Below are 14,075 nucleotides of genomic sequence, written 5' to 3' on the forward strand. Positions count from 1 at the left end.
GATAAGGTTTCTGGCTCATAACTGTGTATGTTGTATTTTAAAAACAATAATTTTTCCTTTGCTAAAAATTGTATTTGTTAATAAAAATACTTAAAGCATTTCTGAGTTCCCATAATTGATAAAAAGTTTTACAGGGATGATGAACTGAAAGACATTTTCATTTAGTAGCTTGGTTCCAGTTTTGTCTTCCTGCAGATGTAAACGTTCCTGTTATCTGTGGAAGTTTTTGATAAAACATTTCTACAATGGAATGAGATGAGAAGTGATCTCTGATGATTTCCCTTTTCCCTATTTTGGCCTCATTACCTCTGGAAATTTGGGAAGTATTAGGAGGGCCTCCAGAACTGCCAAGGATAGGATGCTATAGATTGTAGTGGGAAAAATATGACTATATGAAAACATGGCAGGTCCCTATCCTGAGTACATTGAATATGGGAGAATTTCTGCTTGATTAAAGTCTACTTTCACAAAATGGATAGAAACAGGAATAGATTCCTAATTTTCACTGAATTGTTGCATTACAAAAGAATTTGATTACTGGACTTCTGGTTTGAAGGGCTTCGGCGACAGACAGAAATCCGCGATCGTGCACAGTTTCTGTCTGAGCTCGCCACTGGAGCGCCCCGAGCCTGCTGGTTTCGGGGCTAAGCCACCCCGTAGAGGTGGTGAAGAGGGGGGAGACTGCCAGCAGGGTCGAGGAGAGCTGCATCTCTCCTCCCCAGCTGGCCATTACTCCCTTTCCCGAAGGCAGTTGCAGCGGTGGTCAGAAATGGCCACCACAAAGAAGAACTCGACCGGAAAAGAATGTGCAGGAGGAAGATAAGAAGTGAAAGTTTTGGCTGATCAGGTTAAATTGTAAAAACAACAACCAAGGTACCCTGGAATTTCAACTTACAAAAAATAACATCGCTCCCAAAGAAGCAGCAAAGGAAAGGGAAAGGGGAAAGGTTTGGCTTTTTTTTTTCTTCTCTCTCCTTCCCTATACTGACAACTAAGAGACTTAAATAAGAAATCGGAAAAATCCGCTTTGACATCAATAGGCAATTAAGCTGAAAATAAAACAAAATGCCAAAGGGATAATAAAGATTTCTGGACTTTAAAAACTTTCTTTTTCATAAGCAGGAAGGGAGAGAAAAAGAATAAGGGCAGGATCTGGAAGAGAGAGGAGACTGCCTGGAATTAAAAAGAATCTAAAGTAAAACTTCAACAAGACTTCTAAAAGATACATTTTAACTGAAACTTGGCAACTAAATAGTAACCCCAGGAAGAGAAAGTGAAAAAAAAGAGCAAAAGAGAAACAGCTTGCGTGTATTTGGATTATTTGGTGATCTTTGGATTTTTGGTGATTATATTTGAATGACTAAAATCCATTGGGTGGTTGTTTAAAAAATTATACAATGGCACCACTTCTGGATGAATTGAAAATGGAACTTAAAAAGTACAAAGAAGATGCACAAGAAGGGAAGGGTTCTTTTGGCTTCGTTTTTCAATTCTTAGAAATGGAGATTTGGAACTATGAGAAACAAGAAAATACTGCAAAGCAAGAAGACTGGGACAAAGAAGAAGCCATCTTTAATGAACAAGTAATTCTATGTGGGCAAGAAAAAGGAAAGGGGGGAAAGAGAATGGAGAATTTAAGACTTAAAAAACCAAAGAAAAGAAAAATAATTCAAAAAATAAGTATAATATTGGAAAGCAACAGAAAAGGGGAATACAGAAGAGAAAAATAGAGGTAGAGAGACAAGGGGGTAAAAAGGGGAGAGAGAAGAAGAGAGGGAAGAAGGAAAGGAAAAGAAGTTACAAAGAACCGGAGCAAGATATAGAGAAACAGGACCTATTTAGAGATAATGGGTGAAAATCTAACTGAAAAAGGGATTCTGTAAAGGTACATAAGATTGTATTGTTATATTAGTAATAGAAATAACTTTAGAAAATTGGAAACAACGTATGATTAAAATGAGGGATAAAATAGTGTAATTTAGTGAAATGTTTGTGAATAAAATAAGTGAAATAAAATAAATGAGAAAATTGAATTAGGAAGGAACGGGAACATTTTAATTAGTTAATGTTTTATAAAATATAAGTGAAGGGAGGGGAATTAACTATGGAAAGCTTATAATTGTTCCCATAGAAGTATGATATTTAATTGAAAAGTAATGTTAAAGATGTTAAGACTTTAATGAATATTAATATTAATGATAGAATTGAATTGGAATGGAATGTTGTTTTAATTATATACATTTATAATTTTTTTCTTTTTTTTAAGAATACAGTGTGTATTTTAAGAATGTACCAAGCAGAATCCGAATGGAAGTTATGTATTATATTGAATGTTACAACTTTAGGGAAAAGATATAAAGGCGTTATACTCCAATCAGTAACCACAGGAGAAATTTCGTTTAATGAGAAAGGATAATAGATAATTGAAACAGGACAGACAAAAAATATAAATACAATGATTTGAATTGAGATGAGATAATAAAATTGAGAAAATTAAAAGAAAGGGAGAAGCTATGCAGAAAATGTAAAATAGTAATAAGATATGGAATAGAATATAAAAATTTGTGTCTGTACGAAGAAATGTAACCCAGGATTATGCTGTTTTCAAAAAAGATGTTTTATTTGTATTTTTTTTCTCTTTGTGAAAACTCCAATAAAATTTACAAAATAAAAAAGAATTTGATTACTGCCTGCCTTAAGTGATTGTACTAAGATACTGTATTGATTTGTGTCTTGTAGGTAGAAGAACAACCCTATTATGAGGATAATCTATATATGTATCTTTATTTTGTTATCTTCATCATCTTTGGATCATTTTTTACCCTAAACCTCTTCATCGGTGTCATTATAGATAATTTCAATCAGCAAAAAAAGAAGATAAGTATTTAAAGTGTTTGCTCTATGTTCTGGAAGTAAAATCTACAATTAAAAATAATATAAGAAACCCCCATAAAATGTTAAAACAATATATATTTAAATATATAAATATTACTATCTTGTCATCCCAAGTTTCCCGTAGGTTTTCTGCTAGCTACACTAATGTCACCATTATTAGTTCATTTCTTTTTTTTTACCTATAATCTTCCTCCCCAAACACATCTTCACTTTCAGCGCAGGAACCAACATGAAAGTAAAGAAATTAAATGTTTTTTTTTATGTACTGGTTTACAAAACAGGGAAAAACATTAAGGAACTAAGAGTAGACAAAACTCATTTCTTCTAAATTATGTTACTATATTACATCTTTTCACTGGGGGGTGGGGCGGTCCTGAGCATGATTCCAACACAGCAACTTAAGTTGAGAAAGTGTAGTTTGTTCAAAGTTGTAGATTTATGGATGATGGGATGAGATGGAGTCAGGACTTTATAATTCAGTGCAGCATGTGGTCTTATCTTGATGACCTTTACAATAAATTGCCTGTTTGTATTTGGAATATTAATTTCATGGTAGGAGAGTAGATGTATTTATTTAATAAGCATATTTATTATTCAAAATGATGATCAGGATGGGTAACAGCATAAAACCAAAACTAAAAAGGGATCAACAAATCAAAGCACAGTTAAACTAGACATATAAATGGCTGAATCACAGAAAACACTAAAAGGAAATGAATTCTAACTCCCTTCCTAAAAGCAGAAGGAGAAGAGGGGCTGAAGACAACTCCTAAGAGATGCATGAAAGACCCTGTTCACTCACATAACTGAGGGGGAGGGACGTGTTTTAAATAAGGGTATCCATAAAAGGCATCTCCTGCAGATCTTAAAATCCAAACAAGTTCATAACAAGAAAGGTTCCTAACAGATCATTAGGACCTAAACCATCCAGCATATTAAAAATTAAATTCTTATGTGGTAAATTCTGCCCATAGGATAGCTGAAACTAATGCAGTTTAACAATAAAGTCGCTGCATTTTACATTAATTGCTTTGGGACAAAGATTGTTTCACACACGCATACTGCAGTACTCTAAACACAACCAAGACATAAATAATTGTGCCTGTGTTTAAGCTTTACAGAAAGGTTGCTTGCTTAGTACAGCAGGCGTAATTCTGCAAACATGCTTCTTGGCACTGGGGATACAAAGACCGGTGTGGAGAAAGACTTTCCTAGATTATAAGCCTGGTCTTTCAGGAAGTGTTTAGCCAATCCTGCTCTAACTTCTTAAATTTATTCTACAATATTCTATATTTATAAATGTTTCCTGGACAGCTAACAAAACTATATTTCAGAAATTAAAACAATGAAATCATTGCAGCCATTCTATTAAAACGATCCAATAGCAAAACTAGAGAAAAGAGAAAACTTTAATTCTTCTTCCACTTTCTACTAAGGGCCATGGTGGCACAGTGGTTAGAATGCAGTACTGCAGGCTACTTCTGCTGACTGTTGACTGCCAGCAGTTCAACAGTTCGATTCTCATTGGTTCAAGGTTGGAAGCCTTCCATCCTTCTGAGGTTGGTAAAATGAGGACCCAAATTGTTGGGGGCAATATGCTTGCTCTGTAAACCGCTTAGAGAGGGCTATAAAGCATTGTGAAGTATATAAATCAAAGTGCTATTGCTATTGCTACTACCAAATATAGACCAGCAAGAATGGTTATATATTCTTTGATCTCATAGCCAAAAAAGAAATCTTACCTTGTGAACCTACTGTCCATATTTTGAAGGGCAAGGTCAGATTTAAAAAGTTATTCACTGTATAATATATTAAACAGAAACAATTTCTTAAGACTCTTCCAGGCCTTAAACTTCAAACCAGTTCTTTTTATTTGGCCTAGAAATAGACTCAGGCCAGTGAATATGATACGATATTGGAGTAATGCGGAATTGTGATAATGTAGTATTATTATCAATGGATTAAAACGTGTTTCCACATCATTACATAAATCAGTCTGCAAACATGTTGTGTAACTAGATTTGGTTTATTTCTTTACTTTGGAGGACAAGACATTTTTATGACAGAGGAACAGAAAAAATATTACAATGCAATGAAAAAGCTGGGTTCCAAAAAACCACAAAAGCCAATACCAAGACCAGGGGTAAGGATTTCTATTTTATATATTTTCTACTCTCAGATCACGCTTTATAACTCTTTTAACATCTTATATAAAATAATATAGAATGCACTTACTGTAAAGATATGGGGACAATGAAATGTTTGAAATTGTAGCTGTGTTATCAAATTTAGGATTTTGATTCAAGGTTTGATTTTTTGTTTTCTTTCGTTTTCTCCCACTTAACATAGTCATCCATTCCCAAAAGGGCATGAACATTAGTAAAACAAACGATAAAGGAAAAATAATCCAATACTAAAGAAAACTATTTTTGCAATATTAATATTTTTTATTTTTTGTTTTTACAGAATAAATTTCAAGGATTAGTTTTTGACTTTGTAACCAAACAAGCCTTTGACATCAGTATCATGATTCTTATTTGCCTTAATATGGTCACCATGATGGTTGAAACAGATGACCAAAGTAAAGAAATGGAAATTATTTTATCCAGGATTAACTTGGTATTCATAATTCTTTTCACTGGAGAATGTATACTCAAACTGATTTCACTTCGTCATTATTATTTTACCATTGGCTGGAATATTTTTGATTTTGTCGTTGTAATTCTCTCCATTGTAGGTAAGAACCATTTGTTTCCAAAAATAAATAATAGCTAAACTCATTTACTAAATTGCATTTGATTTCTAATTTAGTAATAGGTTTGTGATCTAATTCACTAAAATTGTGTACTAATTTTTTAGATTCCTGATTCAGTAATAGTTTGTTCTATATATAATTCAAACAATAGTTAATAGTAATTGGTGAAAATTGGCAAATATAAGCATGACCAATATGATATATTGAAACACATAGAAAAATGCCATCCTTCACATACAGACTTTTGCTGAATTTAAGTGCAATCAAGATAAATTCATGGAGGACAGGGTTGCTAGCAGTTGTATACTATCACCTGAATCATAGGCAGTTTATCTTAAATTGGCAGCTTCTGGCAAACAATAATGGAAAGTTATTACTTGATGCATTTTATTGGATATATATATATATATCCAAAACATATATATATATATATATATGTTTTCTTAAGTTTTCGTGGGTACTTACATGTATGGTATTCAGCTTTGTTCAGGTAGTTTCCCACGTCATTATAGTTGTGCTTTTAAAGTTGTAGCAATGTTTTGGCAGAATCTCAGGGGGAGTCTGTTTGTGCCCAGGTGTTTGGCTGGCTTGTGGTGTGGAGACACAAACAGACTCCCCCTGATACCTCCAGCTCAAACACATCCCAACCAGGCACCCAGATGAAACCTAGCTTCCTAATAAATGATAGCCTTCCATTTACTCGGAGCCAAGCCGCACTAAAAGTCTCCAATACAGGAAACACAATGTTGCCAGCCAATCAAGACAAAAAAATGCTACAAAACAGACAGAAGATATTAGAAATACCAATCAAGCAGAACCCAGCAAACTCCAAGACCAATAAACATGATGGCAGATGAGATTCTGCCGAAACGTTGCTACAACTTTAAAAGCACAACTATAATGACATGGGAAAATACCCGAACAAAGCTGAATACCATACATATAAACACCCACGAAAACTTAATAAATATGTATGTATGCATGTATGTGTGTGTGTGTGTGTGTATATATATATATATATATATATATATATATATCTCCAATAAGATGCATCAGACAATAACTTTCCATTATTGTTTGCCAGAAGCTGCCAATTTAAGATAAACTATCTATGATTCAGGTGATAGTATACAACTGCTAGCGTTTATATATATATATATATATATATATATATATATATATATATATATATATATATATATATATATATATGTTTTCTGAGGTTCTCAGGGTATTTATATGTGGATCTTTGGTTGTTCGGTTTTCTCCCGCGTAAGATTCGAAGTATCTAGGCAACGTTTCGATGAAGTCTCATTCATCATCTTCAGGCTTCTGTCTCCGGCTCTGTGCTTTTCAGAGTAATGTGAGATTGCAGCTGCTTCCTCCTTTTAACTGCCAGTGGGAGTGGGACTTGATTGGGTGGGGGCTTGGCTGTGTTCTGATTGGGTGGGGGTGTGTTCTCATTGGTAGGGGTTTGGTTGTGTTCTGATTGGTTGGGGGTTAGCCGTGTTCTGATTGGTTGGAGGCGTGTTCTGTTCAGGTGGGGGCTTGGCTGTGCTCCGGTTAGTCTTAGTTGCTGGGGGATTTGAGCTGGTGAGTTGTGATCTTGCTGTTTGGCTTCTAGTTGTGGTCCTGTTGCATCTTCATAGTGGTGTCGGTTTGCTTCATGTATGGCTCGGAGGGGTTTGAAGTGGGTAGTGATGCAGCTGTAGTGCAGCTTCTGGTCCATGGTCGTGTCTCATCTTCTGAGTGGGTGAGAGTCTGTTTTCTACATGGAAGTGTGGTGGTGGCATCTTGTGTGGCTCTCATGGGTGTGGGTCTGGTGTCCTTCTTCATGTTAGGTACTCGTCTGTTCATGAGGGCGGGTTTCCAAATGGCTGGAAGGCGGGAAGTGTCATCTCGTTTGTTCATGCTGTGTGGGCGTTTTTCTATCTCTATGGCTTCTCTGATTATTCTGCTGTTGAAGTGTTCGGTTTTGGCGATAGTTCTGGTGTTTTTAAAATCAATTTCATGTCCTGTGGCTTTGAGGTGTTGGACCAGGGAAGAGGTCGTTTCTTCTTTTTTGATTGAGTTCTTATGTTCTTCAATGCGTGCATTTATTCTTCTGTTAGTTTGTCCAATGTATGTGGTAGGGCAGGCAGTGCAGGGGATTTCGTATACTCCTTGGTTTTCTAATTCGATTTTGTCTTTGGGGTTTCTTAGGATGGTGGATATTTTTCTGTTTGTGCAGAATGCTGTTTTGATGTTGTGTTTTTGGAGGATCTTGCTGATTTTGTCTGTAGTGCCTTTTATATATGGGAGGAGGGCTTTGCCGTTTTCTTGTTCTCTGTCTTGGATTTTGGTTGGGGTTTCTTTTTGGATTAGGTGGGTAATCTTCTTTCTTTGGAATCCATTGGCTGTAAGTACGTTGGTGAGAGTGTGTAGTTCGGTTTTTGGTGTTGTTCATCGGCTAAGCATTTTGTTCTGGAGATGAGTGTCTTGGCTACGGAATTGATCTGTGCTGGGTGGTGGTGTGAGAGTGCATGTAGATAGCGGTTAGTGTGTGTTTTCTTCTGGTAGATGGTGTGTCCTAGGGAGCCATTGGATCTTTTGTATACCAAGACATCTAGGAAGGGAAGTTGGTTGTTGGCTTCTGTTTCCATGGTGAATTGTATTTTGGGGTGTAGGCTGTTGAGGTGTGTGAGGAAGTTGTGCAGTTTTTCTTTCCCATGTGGCCAGATTATGAAGGTGTCATCTACGTATCTGAGCCAGAGTTTGGGTTTGTGGTCGTATTTTTCTAGAGCTTGTGTTTCAAAGTGTTCCATGTAGAGGTTAGCGATGACAGGTGAGAGGGGTGATCCCATGGGTGCTCCTTCTATTTGTTTGTATTTTTGTCCATTGTAGGTGAAGTATGTATTGGATAGGCAGTGGTTGGTTAGATCTAGGATGTGCTTGGGGGGGTTGTATTTGTTTTGGATGGCTGTCAAGGCTTCTTTTATTGGCACTTGGGTGAAGAGGGATATGACATCGAAGCTTACTAGTAGGTCGCTGGGTTGTAAGTTTTGTTTCTTTATGATCTCGATGAACTGGAATGAGTTTCTTACGTGTGAGTTGATGGATTCTGCATAAGGTTGTAGTTGTTTGGCGAGAAATTTGGCTAGGTTTTGTAGAGGTGAGCCTATGGAGCTGACTATTGGTCTGAGTGGGGTTCCTTCTTTGTGTATTTTGGGGAGGCCATAAAGCTTGGGGCATCTGGATGATTTTTCTCTGGGTATGATTCGTTGCTGGATTTCTTCACTGATGGGGGAGGCTTTTATTTTGGATTTGGTAGTTTTTTCTAGGTAGGTGGTGGGGTCTGTCTTTAGGGGTTTGTATGTGGGGTCTTGGAGTAGGTTGGTTAGCTTGGTTTGGTAGTCAGATGTGTTCATAACCACTGTCGCATTGCCCTTGTCACTTTGTCATAACCACTGTCGCATTGTCACCTTGTCATAACCACTGTCGCATTGCCCGGAGCACAGCCAAGCCCCCACCTGAACAGAACACGCCTCCAACCAATCAGAACACGGCTAACCCCCCAACCAATCAGAACACAACCAAACCCCCTACCAATGAGAACACACCCCCACCCAATCAGAACACAGCCAAGCCCCCACCCAATCAAGTCCCACCCCCACTGGCAGTTAAAAGGAGGAAGCAGCTGCAATCTCACATTACTCTGAAAAGCACAGAGCCGGAGACAGAAGCCTGAAGATGATGAATGAGACTTCATCGAACGTTGCCTAGATACTTGAGATCTTACGGGAGAAAACCCGAACAACCAAAGATCCACATATATATATATATATATATATATATATATATATATATATATATATATATGGATCTTTGGTTATTCGGTTTTCTCCCGCGTAAGATTGGAAGTATCTAGGCAACGTTTCATTGAAGTCTCATTCATCATCTTCAGGCTTGTGTCTTCAGCTCTGTGCTTCTCAGAGTGACTGAGAAGCATATATATATCCCAGAATATTATATACATATTCCATAGGCCATCACTCTGATCCAACAAAGCTCTTAATATAGTTAATAATCAAGTATAAAGGTTGAGAATTCTCCTTTCCCTTCTCATATGCTGTAATTCTTAAATTACATCTGGCTTAGGGTCAACCATAATTTGCCAGAACACCTGATAGGTAGATCTTACAATCCAATTAAACACCATGTCTTAAAGAGCATTAAATCAGAGGACAGGTAAAAGGAAAATTTGTGATTAGGCATTATATTGAGTCAGCTCATGCTACAGGCAATTGCAATTTTATAATAAGAGTTAAAAGGGATATGAAGAGCATGCAAGAGACAAAATAATGGTTTAAATCTTCATTTATTATTGGGGGGTTTGGGGTGCCTTTGAGTCAGTCTGGATTCCTAGGGACTGCCTGGACAAGGACCTGCAGATTTTTTGGCAAGATTTTAGAAGTGGTTTGCCCTTGCTAACAACCTGGGGCTGAAAGCAAAAGACTGGCCCAAGGTCACCCAGTTGGTTTTGTTCCTAGGATGAAACTAGAACTAATGGTCCTAGGTTCTGTCTTAGTGTCCTAACCACTACACCTAACTGATTCTCTGTGTGTTGGTGGACACTATTGAAAGAGAGTCTGAAATACATTGAACAGAAATTATGTGAAGTATTGAAGTTCCAGCTTGCTCTCGAGCACCTCCTTACATATCATCATGGGTTTTTTTTGATGGTTTTCTTGGTTTTTTAAAAGATCCTTTGCTTTTTTTAAAAAAATTGGAGATTCCATGCTGCAAGGCAAAAGAAGCACAATCTGTACTTCTAATCTAATGCAAGGAATAGGCCTTGCTAAAATCTCAGCAATGGTGGTGACTATAGCCAGTGCCTTGCTTGAAAGTATGTTCCTCTGCCTAGAAGAAAGAGAAAGATCATCTGAGAGGGTAGGGAGGACTGTGGGGTATTTTGTGATTGATGTTATAAGTTTTGTCAGGTACAACTACATCCTCAGTGGATGATATGGTAGTAACTAACTAATCTTGGTTGACTTCAAAAGCTAAGAAGGATTGATTTTATTTAGAAGGAAATCCCAGGGTTCTAGGCTAAACTAAATAACAACAATAACAATAACAATAATACCTCTGAAAAAATAATACAGTGGTGCTGTAATATTGCCAAGAAAACTTTGTGAATGTTATCCCAAAGAATTGGGCAAAATATGAAGGTATTTCTATGTATGAAAGAAATCCAAGAATCAAAAGTTTGTCTCTTTATCTAACCTCAACAGATATTGTTTATACAGCAAAGTTTTCTAATAGAAAAATTTAAAATTACAGACTAGCGAACCTGTAAAGATATTTAATGTAGTAGCTGGAATAGTAAAGTGTATAATGGGCCAGAACACACAGTTGTAGTTGATTGGTTGGAGAGTGGAAGGGGGAGGGCTCCTTTATGAGGCCATCTACATTATGATTGGTTGCTGGGGGAGTTTCCCGTTTTCCCACCTTTTTCTTCTGTGTGCTTTATATGCTGTACTGTGATTTTCCTCATGATTTACCTCATGATGTAGTGAGGTGTCTGACTATCCTGTTTACTGTAAATATAAATGTAAAATTATATAAAACTACAAGTTCATGTCAGCATCTCTGACTCTATTTGGACACTGGTTGTGCAATTCCCTGATGGAGCCAAATAATTTTTACACATTTTCTTATGTTTGCAAATCGATTGTTTTATAATTTGCCTAAGATAATGAAGATTAACAGTCTTAATTTGTCTTAACTGTTAAGTTTATTGCTTGTTAATTTTTTTCAACATGCCAGCATCTAATCAATATGTTTCCTTTGGACTTACATAGCAGTTTATATTTAGTAATCATTTAAAATATTTTAATTTTCATGTGTGCTTAATGCCCAGCTTCTGCTTTATAAAGTAAAGAGAAATAATGGGTGCTGTAAAAATGTCACTTTAATTTTTTTTTTCCTTTTGCAGGAATGTTCCTTGCAGAGATTATTGAGAAATATTTTGTATCACCTACTCTGTTCAGAGTGATCCGACTTGCCAGGATAGGTCGAATCCTGCGTCTAATTAAGGGTGCAAAAGGGATCCGCACCCTGCTTTTTGCCTTGATGATGTCTCTTCCTGCCTTGTTTAACATCGGTCTCCTCCTTTTCCTGGTCATGTTCATCTATGCCATATTTGGAATGTCCAACTTTGCCTACGTGAAGAGAGAAGTTGGCATTGATGACTTGTTCAATTTTGAAACTTTTGGCAACAGCATGCTCTGCCTCTTTCAGATCACCACCTCTGCTGGCTGGGATGGCTTGCTAGCGCCCATCCTGAACAGCGGGCCTCCAGACTGCGACCCTGAGTTAGACCATCCGGGTAGCTCAGTCAAGGGAGACTGTGGCAATCCTTCGGTTGGGATTTTCTTCTTTGTCAGCTACATTATCATCTCATTTTTAGTTGTAGTCAACATGTACATTGCTGTCATTTTGGAGAACTTCAGCGTGGCTACTGAAGAAAGTGCTGAACCTCTGAGTGAGGATGATTTTGAGATGTTCTATGAAGTCTGGGAAAAGTTCGATCCAGATGCATCCCAATTTATAGAATATAGTAAACTTTCTGATTTTGCTGCTTCGTTGGATCCTCCTCTTCTGATTGCCAAACCAAACAATGTTCAGCTAATTTCGATGGACCTGCCCATGGTGAGTGGTGATAGAATTCATTGCCTCGACATCTTGTTTGCCTTTACAAAGCGTGTCTTGGGAGAAAGCGAAGAAATGGATTTACTCAGAGTGCAAATGGAAGACCGCTTCATGGCAGCCAATCCATCCAAAGTTTCATACGAACCAATCACCACCACATTAAAGCGAAAGCAGGAGGAGGTGTCCGCTACCATTATCCAGCGGGCTTTTAAGCGTTTCCTTCTAAAACAGAAAGTTAAAAAAGTAACTTCTATGTATAATAAAGAAAAATGCAGAGATGGCGAGATCCTACCAATCAAAGACGTGACCTCTGATAGGTTTAATGGGAATTCCAGTCCAGAGAAAACAGATGAGAGCTCCTCAACCACCTCTCCCCCTTCCTATGATAGCGTTACTAAGCCAAACAAAGAGAAATACGAAAAGGGCAAAACAGACAGAGATTTTAAAGGAAAAGATATAAAGATCAGCAAAAAGTGATAATACATTTGTATTATTTGTTCTTCAACTTGTTTACAGCCATTGAAGGGGATGTATTTGTCAGCAAAGCTCCACTGGGGAGTTATGCTAAACTGTCAGCGTTTATAAATATATTACGTGTATATCTATGTATAGATGTAGACATACACAGATATGTCTCTATATAGATATGTACGCTCTCTTTCAAGGTTAGTGCCTATAACAAGACAGTGACCCCCCTCTAGTCACCGGACCTTAACTCTGGAAAAAGGAGCGGAAGCCTCCTGCTCAGCATAAAGTGGGCAAAGTTAATCACACGTTCAGCAAGTTACAAGACACTTAATTCAGTAAGTGTTCTCACTGCGTGTTCTTCAGCAGCCGCATTCGCCATATTTTCGCGCGCGCACACACACAGTATAGGTGAATTTATCATTAAAAATAAAAACAATCCGCAGGGTGTTTATATGTGACTATTTTTGTAAGTGGGGTTTTTGTTGTGGTGGGAGGGAAGGGATGGGGGAACCAGGACCAGGTACTCCACTGTCTAATTCTCTATAAACCTTCAGACGGGGGAAGTAGTTTGCTCGAAGAGATGCTGCGTGTTCCTAGATGGTGCATGGAACCCTTGTGGCGTCATCCAGCACAGGTTTTCACTGTTTTGCTGTTTCAGCTTGGAGCAATTTTATACTTTCTGTTAAGAGGCAACCTCTTATCCCTACTATTTTTATCAATTCCAAGATGCATTATTTTTTATGCTGGTTACCAAATCAGAAAGAGTGCACATGCACATACTTGTGTTTGTGCCTGTGTGCAAGCACACGTGTACACAGACAGACATACAAGTAGTATCTTAGTCCTAGGGATTTGTCTCAACACAGTCCCTTTGCCTAAGATAGGATTATCTTTGCACTGAACAATCACTTAGTTCACAGGTTAATTCCTAATACATTGCAGCAGATAGGAACAAGGAATATACACAAATGTCCTTTGTTGGAAGTGTCTGTTGATTCAAGGTAACAGTCAAAATGTTCAGAGGAGAAAAATAGCGAACGAAAATGCCCTGAAAGAATGGACAAAAAAACCAGGATTCTATTTTGTCTTAAAGTACTGCGTAATCAGCTGCTCTCTGTATAGTATCTGCCTACATTCTTTTTAAAAAATAATACTGCTACAGGTATAAGTTCAAAGACCTGTTTGTACATATTTGATCCTACAATTGTTCTGGACACAATGTTATTTCTGCAAACATATGCCCTAGCAGGCTTAGCTTGCAAAC

General features: G+C 37.4%; 1 protein-coding gene across 2 annotated transcripts in view; it reads left to right on the forward strand.

Annotated features, from left to right (window-relative positions):
• Window positions 1-13,868, forward strand: part of LOC113434113 (sodium channel protein type 2 subunit alpha) — an 86,840-nt gene extending 72,972 nt beyond the window's left edge. For both annotated transcript variants that reach the window (XM_026697124.2, XM_087920032.1), the window contains 4 exons: window positions 2,740-2,877; window positions 4,934-5,038; window positions 5,362-5,632; window positions 11,628-13,868. In XM_026697124.2, the coding sequence (XP_026552909.1) occupies window positions 2,740-2,877; window positions 4,934-5,038; window positions 5,362-5,632; window positions 11,628-12,820 (1,707 nt within the window). In that variant the 3' untranslated portion in view covers window positions 12,821-13,868. The remainder of the gene's footprint in view (window positions 1-2,739; window positions 2,878-4,933; window positions 5,039-5,361; window positions 5,633-11,627) is intronic.
• The last annotated feature ends 207 nt before the right edge of the window (window positions 13,869-14,075 follow it).

The sequence above is a fragment of the Pseudonaja textilis genome, chromosome 1 (assembly GCF_049901715.1).
Source record: "Pseudonaja textilis isolate UNSWEBS1 chromosome 1, rPseTex1.2, whole genome shotgun sequence".
In the NCBI taxonomy this organism is placed as follows: Eukaryota; Metazoa; Chordata; class Lepidosauria; order Squamata; family Elapidae; genus Pseudonaja; species Pseudonaja textilis.